The sequence below is a fragment of the Benincasa hispida genome, chromosome 11 (genome assembly GCF_009727055.1).
Source record: "Benincasa hispida cultivar B227 chromosome 11, ASM972705v1, whole genome shotgun sequence".
NCBI lineage: Eukaryota > Viridiplantae > Streptophyta > Magnoliopsida > Cucurbitales > Cucurbitaceae > Benincasa > Benincasa hispida.
The window spans coordinates 6,815,771-6,831,810 of record NC_052359.1 but is presented as its reverse complement, the minus strand read 5'-3'; the positions used below and the strand labels follow the sequence as shown (position 1 = coordinate 6,831,810).

The 16,040-nt window shown below is 31.0% G+C and overlaps 2 protein-coding genes across 4 annotated transcripts; one reads left to right on the top strand and one right to left on the bottom strand.

Moving 5' to 3' along the window:
- Positions 1–7,145: 7,145 nt before the first annotated feature.
- Positions 7,146–11,226, top strand: LOC120091299 (probable protein phosphatase 2C 46). Of its 3 annotated transcripts, none has more exons than XM_039049270.1 (5): positions 7,146–7,815; positions 8,180–8,587; positions 8,818–9,185; positions 10,346–10,582; positions 10,686–11,226. In XM_039049270.1, the coding sequence occupies exons 2-5, from the start codon at positions 8,260–8,262 to the stop codon at positions 10,923–10,925; spliced, it is 1,173 nt and encodes a 390-aa protein (XP_038905198.1). In that variant the 5' UTR covers positions 7,146–7,815; positions 8,180–8,259; the 3' UTR covers positions 10,926–11,226. The 3 variants fall into 3 exon arrangements, with proteins under 3 accessions (XP_038905198.1, XP_038905200.1, XP_038905201.1); XM_039049272.1 differs by lacking the exon at positions 7,146–7,815 and adding an exon at positions 7,965–7,983; XM_039049273.1 differs by lacking the exon at positions 7,146–7,815 and having other exon boundaries at positions 8,455–8,587; positions 8,745–9,185.
- A 2,799-nt stretch (positions 11,227–14,025) lies between these two features.
- Positions 14,026–16,040, bottom strand: LOC120090007 (NEP1-interacting protein 2-like). The gene is made up of 5 exons (XM_039047480.1): positions 15,403–16,040; positions 15,001–15,179; positions 14,748–14,831; positions 14,484–14,651; positions 14,026–14,387 (listed from the first exon to the last, which is right to left on the bottom strand). Exons 1-5 carry the CDS (start codon positions 15,554–15,556, stop codon positions 14,265–14,267), a joined length of 708 nt encoding a protein of 235 aa, XP_038903408.1. The 5' UTR covers positions 15,557–16,040; the 3' UTR covers positions 14,026–14,264.

Here is a 16,040-nt window from a genome sequence, read left to right as displayed (position 1 = left end):
TTAATTTTAGAATCTCATCATCGATGAATGTCGATACTATATTGATAAAATTATATGGAATGATTTTTAATAAATTGAAATATTTTTTAAAAGAAAAAAGAAAGAAAAAAGTCAGTTAAAAAGCTAATCTGAATCCAGCCTAATTACCTAAAAAATTAAAAAATTGAATATTTTAATTCCCACGTGTTAAGAAGAAAAAAAAAGTAAAAAATTATTATAATTCCTCCCCACATAATTAAGTGGAATACTCCCAAAATTAACCATTCAAAAGAGTAATTACAAATATAATAAGATTTATGCGTTAAAAATATAGAGATTAGAGCTGAATATTTGAAAATACGTAAACTATAATAAAGTCTAAAATAAGAGATTAAAAATGGGAGGCCTTTTTAAAATAAGAGATTATAGGAAGTACTTTATATTTTTGAAATTTATAAAAGTTTAAATATTTTTTTGGATTTTTCCAGAATTTCTCTAAAAAAAATGATAATTTAATTTTTTTTTTTTCCCGCTAAAACTGTCTATTGACCCACCAAAGGGGGGAAACATTTTTTTTTTTTTAAAGGGGGAAACATTTTTAAAAAATTATCTGGACATATAACATATAAAAATGTTAAAATAGAATAAAATAATTTATTTAAAATGGACTATTCCTATTTTGTACTTCTCAAATATCTAAAAAACTACCTCTATATTACACAATGTTTTGTCTGCCAATTGCAAGTGCTTGATTTTATTTTGACCAAAACTAATCCTAATTAGTTGATTGATTTGAAATACTATGGAGTTTAATTTTGAATTTTGGTATCTAATCAATCAAAGATTCCAATCTTATTGGCTACAGGAATTCTAAATTTTACAAATAAATAAATATAAACATCCCATCAAAATCATAGTTCAAAATTTTGGGTCGAGATTTCGTTAGCTCAAAATTTCAATTACGGGCAATTTCAAAATTTTCCTAATTTCTCACAATTTTGAAATTTTCATCGATATTTTCATCAAAATTTCAAAATTTTCAAGCTTTTTTTCCCTGTGCTAGCTTAGGAGAAGTTTTTTCTCTTTTACCACGTAAAATTATTGTTTTCGAGAAATTAAATATTTTTATTTGAATATTTTCCATATTTTTTCATCTCAAAATTTGAATCAACATGAATGATCTAATATTCCTCTAATTTTCTCTCAAGTTCTATCTACTCGTAGAGTTTTCTTTTTCTAATTTCTTTTCCATTATGTTGTGTTATGTTTAATATTATATTTTTTATAACCCTCTTATGTTTAATGTTATTTTTTTTACTCTCATTATGTTATGCTAGTTTAATGCTATGTTTTTTTTTATCCACTTGATTTTATTATAAGCAATTTACAATTATTTTATATGCAAATATCTAATATCCCTTAGTTTTGTAATTAATTTCCAATGTTTGATATTATTTTGTATTTTTTTCATTATTTTAAATTTATGCTCTCAAATCGACATTTGCGCAGATATTTTACAATATACATCTAAATGTTGTCTTATTTATAGGAATGATAATTAAAAATTGTCAATTATAGTCTAATTCAGCCACAATCAAATTTCATTAGCTATTATAATAATTTTCATCATTTTTTATAAGGTTCCCAAATTTTCTATTGATGTCAATATTAAACCTCAATATTTCGAACCTTGCATAAAACATGTACCTAAAATTCAAACAAAAAAATAAATAGAAAAGAAAAGAAAAGAAAAGAAAAACATGCATGTTATGAAAATGTTTAGTCAAACAATGATTAATTTTCCCCTTTTTCCTATTTATGAAATACAAATGACATAAAAATTAGATTAAAAAAATTAAAAGATTACAGATACAGTACTGAGTGGATGATTGAATCTTATTAATTGGTTTTAAGACTTTTCACAATAACTATTTTTATCCTCTGTTTAGTATTTAAAAAATGGCATGTTATTAATAATAATTTTTAAACAATTTTAATCTCTAAATTTACATCGAATTAATAATTTGTCCATCTTTAAAATTTTTCAACATTAAATTTTTGATAATTTAATCTTTAATAATTAAGTGTGTGCTTGGAATGTACTTTTAAGTATTTAATTTAAAAAATAAATCATTTTATAAAATTTTGGAGTTTTAACAACTACTCAAAGTAATTTTTGAACAGTATTTTCAATATTTTTTTTCCCAAAAATGTTTAAATAAAAAATAGTTTTTTCAAAACATTTTTTTTCTCAAGTCAACTCAAACGGGCCTTTAGTCATTTTTGTAAAAAAAATTATAAGATTTAATACATTTTCATATAAATTGATAAATTGATGAGGGATTTAATTTGATTATAAACTATAAAGACTACGCCATTACATAGTTGACGTTTGGTTTTGATGAAATTTCTCGCAGTAATCTCTAAATCATTACACATTTTAAAGTACAAAGACTATATTGTTACTTATTAAAGTCCAAATATTAAATTACTACAATCTTAAAATTAGTATAAGGACTATAAATCAATAGAAACTAAACTTGGGAGACTAAATTGTTGTTAGCGATTTATGTTATCCAAATTTAAATTATTTTTAAATATATGATATAATATAGAAATTAGGACAAATGAGCATAATTTATTATTATAGTTTCATAAGTATCAACTCTTTTATCAATCAAAATGAACATACTTTTAATGTTTGGATTATCAACTTCAAAGTCAAGGGTTTAATTCGCTCCATGTTATTAAAAAAAAACCTTTTATGATTCCTCCTTAAAAAAAATAAAAGAAAAGAAAAAAACTCTTTTATGATTCCTTATTCATGTTTTGGTTTATATATATATATAAATTAGCATATAAAACAAGACATTATAATTATCTTCCAAACAATCAAATATTTATTCTTCAACTTGGAATCTCAATAATCAAATTGTGAATGTGAAGCTTTACCAACTAAAAAGGTGGATCATTTTATCACTTTCCATAAAAAAAATAATGATAAAGTACATTTTAAACAAAATATACAAAATTCTATTTTCATAATTACCATATATACACACATATATATATATACACACACATATATATATATATATGTGTAAGAACCACATGAATAATCGTGTCGATAAGATAATATTTGTTTGACATTGTACTATATAACAACACATTTAATAATAATTAAATCTCATTAAAACGATAGTAACTAATACAATTCAATTGTTTACGAAAAACCGACTAACATATTTATTATTTTGCATTACAAAATAATATTTGTAATTATGTATGAAAGCTAGAATTTTATATATAACAACCTTTCCAAATCAAACATCTAACCATGATAAAACGAGGTTTAATTAAATTTAATTAACAGAAATAAAGTATGATCCAATAAACTAAAAACATAGTAATTTTCTTGTCATTTATTTTAAAGATTGAGATTTTGAAGCGAGCATATATTCAAATTATTAACAGGTTCATTATGTCCAAGCAAATAACAAAAAAAAAAAAAAAATCCATCTTTTTGGGTCAACAAATTAAGTCTTATTAATTAATTATGTTATCTCAAATGGCTTTAATTTGAGATAATTTTCAAAGAAAATAAGTTTGAATTTGAGATAATTAAGTATTTTTCTTATGGAGAAGTACATGAACCAAATCATTCAACATCTTACAATCTCTTTGAAAAAGAAAGATGGCTTGAAATTTAGACTTAATCAGACCCCTAACCAAAGAAAAATATTTCAAAATAAACCATTTTTTTAATCCTTTTACTTATATATAATTAATAATAATAATTATTATGTTTAGTGTCTTTCTGAGTCCAAACAACTATTTCTCCTTGTAAGCCTTCCCCTAAGCATGTCTCATTTTAATTATATAATAATCATTATTCTTTCTGGTCAGACAAATGTAAAATAATTATTATGATTTTCTATCATTGATAAATATTGATAGACTTTTATCAGTCTTTATTAAAGAATATTAAAATTTTACTATTTTATGTAAATAATTTTTTTTAATTAACTTTTGTATAAATGTTACAATCTCTGGTTTTTATTCTCTAGTTTTTTTTTCCCTCTTAAATATGATATATGAATTTGTTAATTTTCATGAATTAGCCTAGTGACTTGATTACTACCTTATTATTCAAGTATTCAGAGAATATTTGCTCTTCAAAACATCTTCTAAATTCTAAGTGAATGCTCTAACTTTTGATTTCGGTGTAATGTCTGGAATGATTAATGAACGAGTCTTCTCTATTTATAGAGTTCTAATTGACTATATATTAATTTGAGCTTGGAAGTGATTGATCTTGAGCTTTAACCCTTAGGTTTAGGCTTATTTATAGATAGTTGAATCATTTTCAATAGACGTTAATTATTTAAAGTTGGCTCAATCATATCGAGTGAATTGTAGTTAAATTAGTTTCAATGTCATCGCCACATGACATAATTCGATTAGACTAGCTTATATCATTTGATGCATCGGTGATAGTTTGACAACATTATTTGATGTGTTCATTTTCCATATCTCTTAATCTAGTATTAACGCACACAATTTGTAATGATTCACAAATTTATCACTATATATTTTATAATAATACTAATTAATGATACGAGAATTTATGATTGGTCGAATTTTTTTTTCAATATTTTTGTTCAAAATATTAATGTAGTTAATATTTTAATATGCATGAAGACTATATTGATTTTTTCCCCATAAATTTAAACATAATTCAATTAGTGTAAGTTTCTGTTTATATTTTTTTCTTTGTTTAGTTGAGAGGTTTTTTTGTTCCACTATTTTTCATTTTCTTCTTTCCTTTCACGAAAGAATTTAAGTTATTATTATTATTATTATTATTATTATCATTAAAAGAGTCAAATAGGGTGGATTGCGTTTTGATTAATTATAGGCGCCCTTTGAATAAAGATATCAATATCCCTTTAGAAAATTGGACGATTAATTATTGTTAATTGAATGTAGTATAAGTTCATTCACTTTATTATTATTTTTTTCTATATTTCAATATAAATGATTAATAAGGACGTTTTGATAATCATTTCATTTTATATTTTTATTATTTAAAAATTAAGTATATTTTCTCCCTATTTTTTATATTGTTTTGCATTTTTTTTGAAGTACAATGGTTGAATTTTTAGTCAAATTCCAAAAAAAAAAAACTTTTGAAAAACCATTTTTTTAATTTTCAAATTTTAGTTTGATTTTTTAAAACATTAGTAAAAAGTAGATAATAAAGTAAGAAATTTAAAGACGAGAGTATGTCCATAAACTTAATTTAAAAAAAAAATTAAGGCCCAACCATTTTATTTTTTATTTTTGTATTTTAAAATTAAACATGTTCTATCCACATTTCTTATAATGATTTGCATTTTTTAAGTACAATTGTCGAATTCTTAGCTAAATTCCAAACATAAAAACAACTTTTCGAAAGCTATTTTTTTCTCTCAAAATTTAGTTTTTTTTTAAAAAAAATCATTTATGAAAAGTACATAAAAAAATGTGGAGGTGAAAATAGTATTGATAGGCTTAATTTAAAAAAAAAAAAGGTTACTAAACGAGACCAAAATAATTATCAAACCAAACGTAAATAATCGACTTGAGGATCTTAACAAAGCTTCTATTGTCTTCTATTATCTCCAAAATATTTTTCACTCAAGATCAATAATTCAAAAATTAGATAAATTGCTATATTTAGGAATCATGTTTTTTTTTTTTTTGAATCTTTATTGACTTTGAAATTCAACTATTTGAAAGTGTTTCTCCTTTTTCATTTTCCAAGAAAAAAAAAATAATATTTTCTATTTTTTCCATGAAAACCAACCTTTTAAAAGTTAGATATGGAGGCAATTGTCAATTGTCTTTGAAACTATACCTTTCGAATCAATTTTTTTTTTTTATAATTCATTAAGGGTACATAAATTACTTTTTTCTAACATTTTTCAACTAAAATCCTAAGATCTTCTTAATTAAATAAAAAACGAAAAAATATTTTTAATTTGAAAAATAGTCCAATTAATTAACCTACATATAGATATTTTTATCAACTTAACATAATTCAACTGAAAAATTAGTTTGGTCCTACCACTTTATATTGTTGAAAAATAAACCTTCAAAAGTCAAGTGCCATATCTTTATATATTATTTTTATTTTTTTCAAATCATGCGTTCAAATTCTTACCATATTTTGTAATGGAATAAACATTTCTTTTTAGTTCAACAATAAAGAGGTAGGAAGTCGAACCATCAGCCCTTGTCTCATCCATTGAACTATATATTTTTTTTCTTTTTCAATTAAACGATTGCAGAAGTGGAAGATCAAATCATTGACTATAGTAAATTAATATTTTTTATCCACTAGATACATTGAAGGTATGCTCAAATTGATATATCGACATGATGCAATAGTATCACACTCAAAAATTAGTTTTTTTAGTCAAACCAAAAGTAGTTTAACATATAAGGTATTTATTGATCATGTTTCACTTCTTTTAATGGTAATTATTGTATTAAGAAAAATTGAAGGGAAAAAACTCAAGCACTTCAAAGTTGTTGATTAAAATCAAACTTTTTATTTTCTAGAAAAATGAATGAAATGAGAGAGAAATTCATCCAATGATTTTATTTTGTTTGAGTTGAGCAAATTTATAAGGAGTAATTAACATTAACATCAAATTAAAATTTGGTTGAATTTCACAATGATTTCCAAAACTCCGAGAATTCTTTGCCACCACGAGAAGAACCAACATCGAGAGGATCATCAAAAACAAAAACGTTGAAAAACGGAAGCAATTCCCAATGTCAAAGGAAAAGAAGTATGAGAAACCCCCAATTGACAAAATCGATTAAAGAAAACCCCCAAAAAACAAGTAACGTTTCGAATCAACCACCCAAAATCATCGATTTCTCTTTCAAACGGAATGCGACTCATCAGATTCTTGCTGTTTGTAGCTTTGAAGAATCCATAAAATGGAAGCCGCTTGCTCATCGTTTAATCCCACCACGTGTCGTCTTCTACCTCTCAACCGATCGACACGTGGCTTGTTGTACCACTGCCACACTCATTTCTCCTTCTGAAATTTTGGCCCAAGATATTTACCCCACTCCCAATCCCATTACTGGTCTTCACGAAAGCAAGAAAATGACTCCACCCACTTCGTGAAATCTGTAAAAGGACAAGACCCCAGAAAAATTTCAGTGATGTATCTTCACTCTTTCAAGTTTTGTGGAGATGGGTCGGAAGAAAAGTCAGAGATGGGATAAGAAGTTGAGAGCTTTTTTCTCTTAGAGCAGTGAAAGTTATTTCTAATTAGAGAGGTAAGTTAATGGAAAGTGGGGTATTGACCTGATAAATTGTATTTTACTCTGGTTTCTCTCTTTTGGGTTTGTTAGTGGAGCCCATAAGAGGGGTTGCATATGGGCATTGCTGGCTTTCAGCAATCTCTGTGTTCATCTTCTTATAAAGGGGATTGTCAGCGGAGAAAGAAGATTAGAGAAGCAGGATCAAGAGAGTTCTTCCATTCCTTTTTTTCATTCTCTTCATCGAACTAGAATTTGGGGGTTCTTCTAATTTTTCTTCTTCTGCTTGTTCTTCTTCTTTAGTTTTGTTGTGGAATCAAGAATAGGTTTGAGAAGTTATTTGGACCAGTGAGAAGAAAACCCATTTGCCCTTTTTTGGGGTTGATGGATCTGTCGATCTAACAATTTTACTCGCACATGTATTGCTGTGTCTCTTTTAGATCTCCGTCGTTTTCATTTGGTATCATCCAGTAGTTGCTGACCCCAACTGGCCAGAATAGCCTAATTACTAGAGTGAGTTCATACTGTTCTCCGCTTATTTCTTTTATGTTACTGTTAGAGAAGAGAAACTGTGGTTGATTTTTTCCCCCTGTTTCAATTTCTTTTCTCTCTGCTTAATTATTGACTATTTCATGTTCTCCTACTTCAATTGTGGAAATGATTGAACTCTAGAATGTGGAGGTAGATTTTGTTCTGATTCTTGTTCCCGCTGCTCGTCCTTGTTCTTGTTTCTATTTTATGTTTGTTTCCGGGGAATATCGAACATTAAATAGAAAGGGAGATGGGTTCGCATTTGATGAACTAAGGTTTAAAATCAACAGCTCTCTCTTCCATGTCTCTTGATTCTGTGGCTTATCTTTGATTGTTGGGTCTGCAGGGAAGGATTTTGAGGTGGGGTTGGTGTTGCATCCATTTTGGATGTGGAGGAATTGGAGGCTGGCTCTGGTGCAATGAGGGATGTTATCAAGCTTGATGAACTTCCTGAGGGCTTGCTGGCAGCCATGTGCCGATCGTCTCTCGCGTCGTCGGGGCGGTGGTTCCGATTCGGTTGGCTGCCAAGATGGGCTACTTTGGTACAAGGATCATGGCCATCACATCAATGGAGAATTTTCTATGGCTGTTGTTCAAGCCAACAATTTACTTGAGGATCAGAGCCAGCTTGAGTCTGGTCCCTTGAGCTTGCTCGAGTCTGGACCCTACGGAACCTTTGTAGGAATATATGATGGCCATGGCGGCCCCGAGACGTCGCGATTCATATGTGATAACTTGTTTCAGCATCTCAAAGGTAAGAGTGAGTTAAAACATTTATTAAATGCACCCTTTCAGAAGTTGCATTTGTTGCAAGCTTTAGTTTTAGAATCACTTCATCAAACAGCAGATACCATCAAATGAACTCTTAAGTTGTATGATGAGTAGCATTTTGAATTAGTTGAAATGCATAGGTAAATCGTCAAGACACTTGATTTCAAGTTGAGCCTGCTGCTGACAATTGGATCATGTTTTACTATTCCTCAGTGTTTGCCACAGAAGAAAAGGAAATGTCAGTAAATGTGATAAAAAAAGCATTCCAAGCAACAGAAGAGGGGTTTCTCTCTCTTGTCACCAAGCAATGGCCTATGAACCCCCAGATTGCGGCTGTTGGTTCTTGCTGTTTGGTTGCTGTGATTTGTAATGGGAAACTCTACATTGCCAATCTTGGTGATTCCCGAGCTGTGTTGGGAAGGCTTGTTCGGTCCACGGGGGAAGTTCTTCCCATTCAGCTGTCATCGGAGCACAATGTAAGCATACAATCAGTCCGCCAGGAGATGCAGTCTTTGCACCCAGATGACTCCCAGATAGTAGTGCTGAAGCATAATGTATGGCGCGTAAAGGGCTTGATTCAGGTACTTCCTGTGCATGTTTGAATCTAAGACTTTCAGTTTCTGGCTGTTTATATACTTGAAAAAGTATCAAACGTTTCCCTGCCATGGTGAAAGAAGACAATTTGATGTTTCAAATAATTATTTTTCTTGTCATAAGGGTCTAACTTTGCCCTTCCATTAGTATCAAACCTCATGATTGAACTACTGTGATCCCTGAAGTCCATATTTATCTGATTCACAAGTCATGTGGTTTGTCTATTATTTGATCTGGACTTTTCAGTTGAAAACAGTACTTCTAACAAAGCGAAATCAATGATTGTTGGAAAATTCCATGAAGCGAATGAAATTCATAGGTGTAATCTATAATCAGTATTTCTAATATAGGGTTACTATCTAATATTCAGAGCATTTTCTTCCTTTGATTCATCCATCCGTCAATGTGTTAAAAGCCAAGAAGTGATCTTGGGTTTGGATGAGCTTTTTAGATGCCTTTAGTATAGAAAATGTATGGTTGCTGACCCGTGCAAAACCTTGTTGGTTGTCCCATGCAACAACATTTCATGCTTATGTTGCCATGGTTAGCTAGCCCTTCTGTGACTATTCTTTACTGCCTCGTTATTTATTATTATTATTTTTTTTTGGGGGGGGTTCATATTTTATTAGCATCAGTTGCATCAAATTGAAGAGCCATGTTGGATCCAATGTTGTCGAGCTGGTCGGCTGAACCCTTGTTAATTTGACTGGAATTATTAAGTAGCTCGTTTCAGGATTAGTGCATATCATGAAGCCTCTGTCTTGTTACCATGAAATTCTTTAGATATATCTGTTCTACTTCTTCCTCATTCAAACCAAATGTTCCGGCCATGTGAGTCTGATGGCATCACGGTACATAAGTAGCTAAAGATCATTTATATATTTGTCCATTCCTTGATGCATCAATGACTATATATTACGATTACATACAACAGTGTAACAAGTTGTTGACTGCAATGCATTTTCTGATAGCCTTTGGTGCATTGGGATTCTTCTAACGTTCCTTGTATTCTACGGACAGCCTTTTTGATTATTGCACTTTAGGGTAACTAGCATTCAAGTCCTTGCAAATTTGTACACCGACTATCGTGACGTGTCGAGCATATCTTCTCCCCCTGACTGAAACTTCCCTTTGAACTGATTTGCAGATTTCTCGGTCAATCGGAGATGTATATCTCAAAAAGCCAGAATTTAACCGGGAGCCTTTGTATGCTAAGTTTCGCCTCCGAGAACCCTTCAGTAGGCCTATCCTCAGCTCTGAACCAGCGGTCTCTGTGCATGAACTCGATCCAAATGATCAATTTCTCATATTTGCCTCTGATGGGCTGTGGGAGCACCTTAGCAACCAGGATGCAGTCGATATAGTTCACAAGCATCCTCACAGTGTAAGTTGTCTTTTCCAGTGTGTAAATCCCATTGCCATTATGAATTGTATTCAGTTAAGTTATTCTCAGAATCCTCCTCTTTTGTATGATTTCCTTCATCTAGGGAAGTGCAAGGAGGCTGGTGAAAGCAGCAATGCAGGAAGCAGCTAAGAAGCGAGAAATGCGATACTCGGATTTGAAGAAGATTGACCGTGGGGTTCGGCGTCATTTTCATGACGATACAACAGTGATAGTCGTGTTTCTTGGTTCGAACAGAGGGAGCAGTACTACAGGAGGAGGGAGCCCTGTATTGTCTGTGAGAGGGGGAGGAGTGAACCTATCTGCAAAATCTCTAGCACCATGAGAACTCAACACTGCCCCACAATGAATAATAATAATAGAAAGCTTTTGAGGGCCCCCTTCTCTGGGATTCAGTGACCCACAAGTTGTATATCAAGGAGAGATGAGAGAAGGTTCACTAATATTCTTTAAATGCTCTGCTCTGCTCTGCCTGGTTCAGTTCTACTCAGCACAGTGTAACATTTTGTCTTTTTTTTTTTCTTTTTAATTGCTTTCTAAGATCTTCCAAGGAAGGTACATTCAAAACTGGCAATTGAGCTCAATGGATATGACAATGAGAGATTTTCTTCTCCGTCTTCCTTGCATATGTTACCTTTCAACCTTGACTCAAGCTTATTTAATTTCACATCTATAAACTAGAATCATAAATTTAACATGGAATTGGTATACAAGTTAATGATGTATGTATTTCAGGAATCAACAACTATAATATTATAATTCAAATAAGTTAGATGTTAGACAACACAAAACAAATATATCAATTAACAACAAATATATCAATTAACATTCTACAAAGACGTTATAATATACATTACATAAAGTCTATTTTGAAACACACTATCTGAATTAGAACACATAACTAAGCACGATTAGTTTGACTACGGAAACATAATTCAATCGTCATTGATGATGAATTTGTATTATCACAATTGTCAATGACGACGAATTTGTATTATCAACTTCTAGGATTAAGATTCGATGTCTCTATCTCATATATATTAAGTTTTCAATGAAACGTTGAGTTATATTGTGCGTATCTCAAAAGAAAAAATAGTTGTACTAATTTAAGTTAAATTTATTAAGATCAGCTAAACAATCTTCTTTTAAGCGTTTCTACATTTTATTATAATTAAGATAAAATCATAAAATATTGTTATATTTTGAACACTTTTTTCAAAAAATACTCTTATTCTTTCCAAAGTCGCAATATTAGTCTTAACGATTTTTAAAAATTTTAAAATTACTTTTACTTTTAGAATTTGGACAAAGATCAAAACTTGAAATCGTCCCCTCAAATGAAAATTTGGACTATCACACATCATTTTTGATCATTTCTATATCGTTTCATATTTTGATTTCCATATCCAATTCGAAAGAATATTTATTTTAAGGTAGTTTTAAGGTGTTGATGAAGGGCCAAAAAGCTATACTGTAACTCTTAAAGAATAGAGATATTTTAAAACAAATAAACAGTTTGAGTAATTTCTATAATTCAACCTAATAATTATGTACACCATGTACCAAAACTCATAAAGAAAATAAAGGGAAAAATGAATATATAAAAAAAAAGCCCACTAGAATGCATGTTTTAGCCATAAAACAGGGCCAAATATTATTATATATCAAGTGGAGGGTGAAGAGTAAGGAATTAGTGGTGTGATTGGAAACTGTTTCCTTGAGGATTAAGAAAACAATCAAAAGAACAAATGAACAATAAAGGTTTGCAGAAAAAGAGAAGTTTTTGCAACCACCAAATGACCATAATACCAAATAATTATATTAATAATAATAAAACTAGTTGTTAAATTCCTAGATTTGGGCACACTTAACTTTTCTTATGTCCATCTAACTCCTTGATATTTCAAGAATATTTTTACACACACAAAAAAAAAGGATGCTAGGATTATGAACTTGGGCAACCAAATAAAAAGATAAAAATATGGGTAGGTGACCATTAAAGAGCAAGTAGGTGGTAGTGATGAAATGCATACTATCCTCACTCCTCACTACAATATCACTAAAATATCATGATTTATTGCAATTCCTAAAAATGTAAAAGGAAAAAAAATACATTTTTAATTCATAGATATATATTTTGGGTCTAGTTTAAATTTAGTCCATTGATTTCAAAACGTTACCCATTTAGTCTATAAGATCTTGGTTCAGTTTTAATTTAGTCCCTCGATTTTCAAATGTCACAATAAACATTAAGATGAGAAATAGGTATCCAATGAAAGTTTAAGGTTAAATGTATAAGTCTTGAAACATATGAACCAAATTGCCAACAAGAGTGTAGCACATAATGTTTATATTATCAATCTCGTGATTTGAGGTTTGATTTCCCCATCTCACACTTTAATTACAATACCTCTTAAAAAAAACATATGGACTAAATTGCAACATTTTGAACCTTAAGAACCAAACAGAAACTAGATTCAAAACTTAATGACAAAAATGTATTTTTCTCCAAAGTTCATATATATGTGTGTGTGTGAGAAGAGAGAGATGATTAAATGGGTGCATGTTCTTGAAGTGAAACACCAAACAGTTTCAAATTCCTTTTGGTAGATTTTCAACACTATTTATTATGGTAGCTGAAACAAAAACGAACCCAAAAAAAAAAAAAAAAAAAAACCCTAAAAGAACCAAATATAAATATAAATATAAATAAAGTCACTCTCAAGGTCTCTAATCTAAAGGGCCCCATTGAAGACAACTGTGTTTGTTCTATGACTTTTGGCATCTATGTAGGGTCTGAATCTAAAGAAAGAGGGGGAAAAAAGTTTGAGGCATTTCCTTTTCTTATGAGATTGAAAAATATTGTTTAATCCAAGAGAGTGTTAATGAAAAGGGTGTGTTTTAAAGGCATCTGCCCCTACAATTCTGAGATCCTATCAATGCAGTATCTGATCTTGCAACAGCATGGGGACTTCAAAATATCTTGTATTTCACCCTAATATATATATTATATATATTATATATGCATTTAATATTTTCAAAAAGGTTTCCCAACCAACTTCAACAATCTTACCTTTTGATTTTGGGGCTTAGGACAAAGCACCCTAATGAAGGGCTGCCATTAGTCCATCTGGGCTGTCCCTCCTGTCTAATTTTGTGTTTTAAAATTAAGATCTTTAACTGTTGTCTCACAAGAAACATATAGTAACCTATCAGAGAATCCCACCTGTAAGACAGAGAATGGTGACTGAAACTACAAGTTTAAACAAATCAATGGCTGAATCTAAAAAGTTGTTCAAAAAGGAAAGAAATTATTCAAGTCTTTAAGCTAAGCAAACTTCACAAATATCTTTAGATGACAACAGAAGCAACCAATACTCATGATAATGTCGAACAGTTTTTTTATAGCATAATCGATCGATCAATGAGTAAGAAAAGGAGGAATATAATTTTATTCACAAGAGCAATATAAAGCCTATAATAACTCAAAATTTTTATACATCGGTGATGATCCATCGTCACAGTATGTTCTGAATGCCCCTGTTCGAACTACTGAAGCAATGATCTGACTCAAGTTTAAGCAAAAAATAAGGAAATTTTCTCTGTTTTTTTTTTTTTCTTAATTTACAAGGGCAAAGTTAAGACAGTGGTGAGTGGAAAAATATTACAGATCCCTTCTGCATAAAGGGCAAGAGCCATGAGTAAGAAGCCATTTATCAATGCAGGGCAAATGGAACATGTGATGGCAATATGGTAAGCTTCTTACAGTCTCTCCAAGCTGAAAGTCCTGGGAAAATCAGAGCCAAAAATACGATTAAGCAGCCATTTCGACCGTGTTCATACAAGAACGATCGATATAAAGATCGAAAAGTTAGAGCCTAACCTGAAGGCAAACAGAACAACAGACTTTCTCGCCATAAGCATCTACGCTATTGTTCTTAGATACAACGATTTTGGGAATTTTCTCAACCGAGTCCCCAGGCAATCCTTTCGCACTACTGGTGTCGAAGATGTTCGGGATGTCATCAAAGCTTGTCTCTGTAGCACCCATCTAATTCACATCAAAACCAAACATAAGTTCCATAATTTTACATGAAGCTAGAACAATACAATACACCAACCACAATCAATGGCATTGCAAAGCTACCTGACTTTGAACTGCACTCAATATGGCTGGACCGATGCGTTCTCGAACTAGACGTCCACTGAGGAGGCTTGCAATGACATCAATCTATACAGAATTACAAACAAAAATGATGTTGGATTACCAGAGAAGCCGTGTCCCAACTCGAAAACAGAGCAAAAAAACAAATAATGATTAATAAAACTGAAGCTAAAAGTATTTAGATTGATATGTGGGCTCAAATCATCAAAAGATTTGGATACAAAAGTCTGCTCACCAGATAAAGAAGACAGCCTATCCCTGATTCATCTGATTGCCAAAGAACCAAAGAAGATTCAAAGACTTCAATAGAGAAAACAGCTCCAGAAATTGCCCCAACAGCAGCTCCTCTAACAAACCCACTCTCAGTTTCTTGGCCAATCAATGCTCCAGTCATGGCTCCAAGCAAAGTCCCCACTGCCAAAAGCAACAAAGAACAATTTCATTTCCTCCAAACCCAAATAAGAATCAAAACCCCTGTTTGAATGTTTTCTCTTCTTCTCTTTTGGGGCAAATCAAATTCTCCAATTTGCTTCCATTCATACGATTATCATGAAATTGAAAGGAAAAACACACAAACACACAATTCATAAACACGGAAATGATACTAGGAATTACACAAGATCAATGAGAAACAAACCTAGAGCGAAGAAGAAAGTGAAGATCGCAGACAGGATATTGCCAAGAATCGCAGAAACCGCATAGCAACAAATTTCTCTAACTCTCTCAAAGAGATTCCCAAACGAAGGCGAGGAAGATGAAGAAAAACGAAATGGGTTCGCTATGAAATCCATGGAAATGAAAAAGGGTTGGTCCAAAATCGAGAATCCAAAATGGGTTTTGAAGGATTGGGGGTTTCAAAGAAAGGGGGAAAAACTTAGCGCTTAAGAAGAAGGAAGAGGAGGAAAAGAAGCGCATCAACCAACTCGCATTTAAAGCTGTGTTTGGAAGAGTTTTCTTGTCGCTACAAATTAAAGGGGGTTTAGAGATAATAAATCAAAGGGGGATTGGATTGAAAAGGATGGAGAAAGAAAAGGTAAAAGAAGAAGAAAAAGGGTTGGTTGGGTTCGTATCATTTCCTATGACAAATTTTTTCGATGCAGCGTGTAGTTCAGGGTAATTAATTGGTCCACAACAAATTGAAGCAATTTGCAGAGGGATTTCCAGATTGATCTTGAAATTGCTTTAAAAACAAATACAATTTGAGATCGCCATACCAATGCCTTTTCGTCTTGTTCTCCACAAATCTACCGCCGATCAAGTGGGTCGACCGTCACC

Excerpts from the sequence above, each read along its gene's own strand:
- LOC120091299 (XM_039049270.1), top strand. The coding sequence starts at position 8,260 with ATGTTATCAAGCTTGATGAACTTCCTGAGGGCTTGCTGGCAGCCATGT. Across the intron at positions 9,186-10,345 it reads GCGTAAAGGGCTTGATTCAG|ATTTCTCGGTCAATCGGAGA; the intron begins GTACTTCCTGTG and ends ACTGATTTGCAG. Across the intron at positions 10,583-10,685 it reads TTCACAAGCATCCTCACAGT|GGAAGTGCAAGGAGGCTGGT; the intron begins GTAAGTTGTCTT and ends TCCTTCATCTAG.
- LOC120090007 (XM_039047480.1), bottom strand. The coding sequence starts at position 15,556 with ATGGATTTCATAGCGAACCCATTTCGTTTTTCTTCATCTTCCTCGCCT. Across the intron at positions 14,832-15,000 it reads TAGGCTGTCTTCTTTATCTG|ATTGATGTCATTGCAAGCCT; the intron begins GTGAGCAGACTT and ends AATTCTGTATAG. Across the intron at positions 14,652-14,747 it reads TGAGTGCAGTTCAAAGTCAG|ATGGGTGCTACAGAGACAAG; the intron begins GTAGCTTTGCAA and ends GATGTGAATTAG.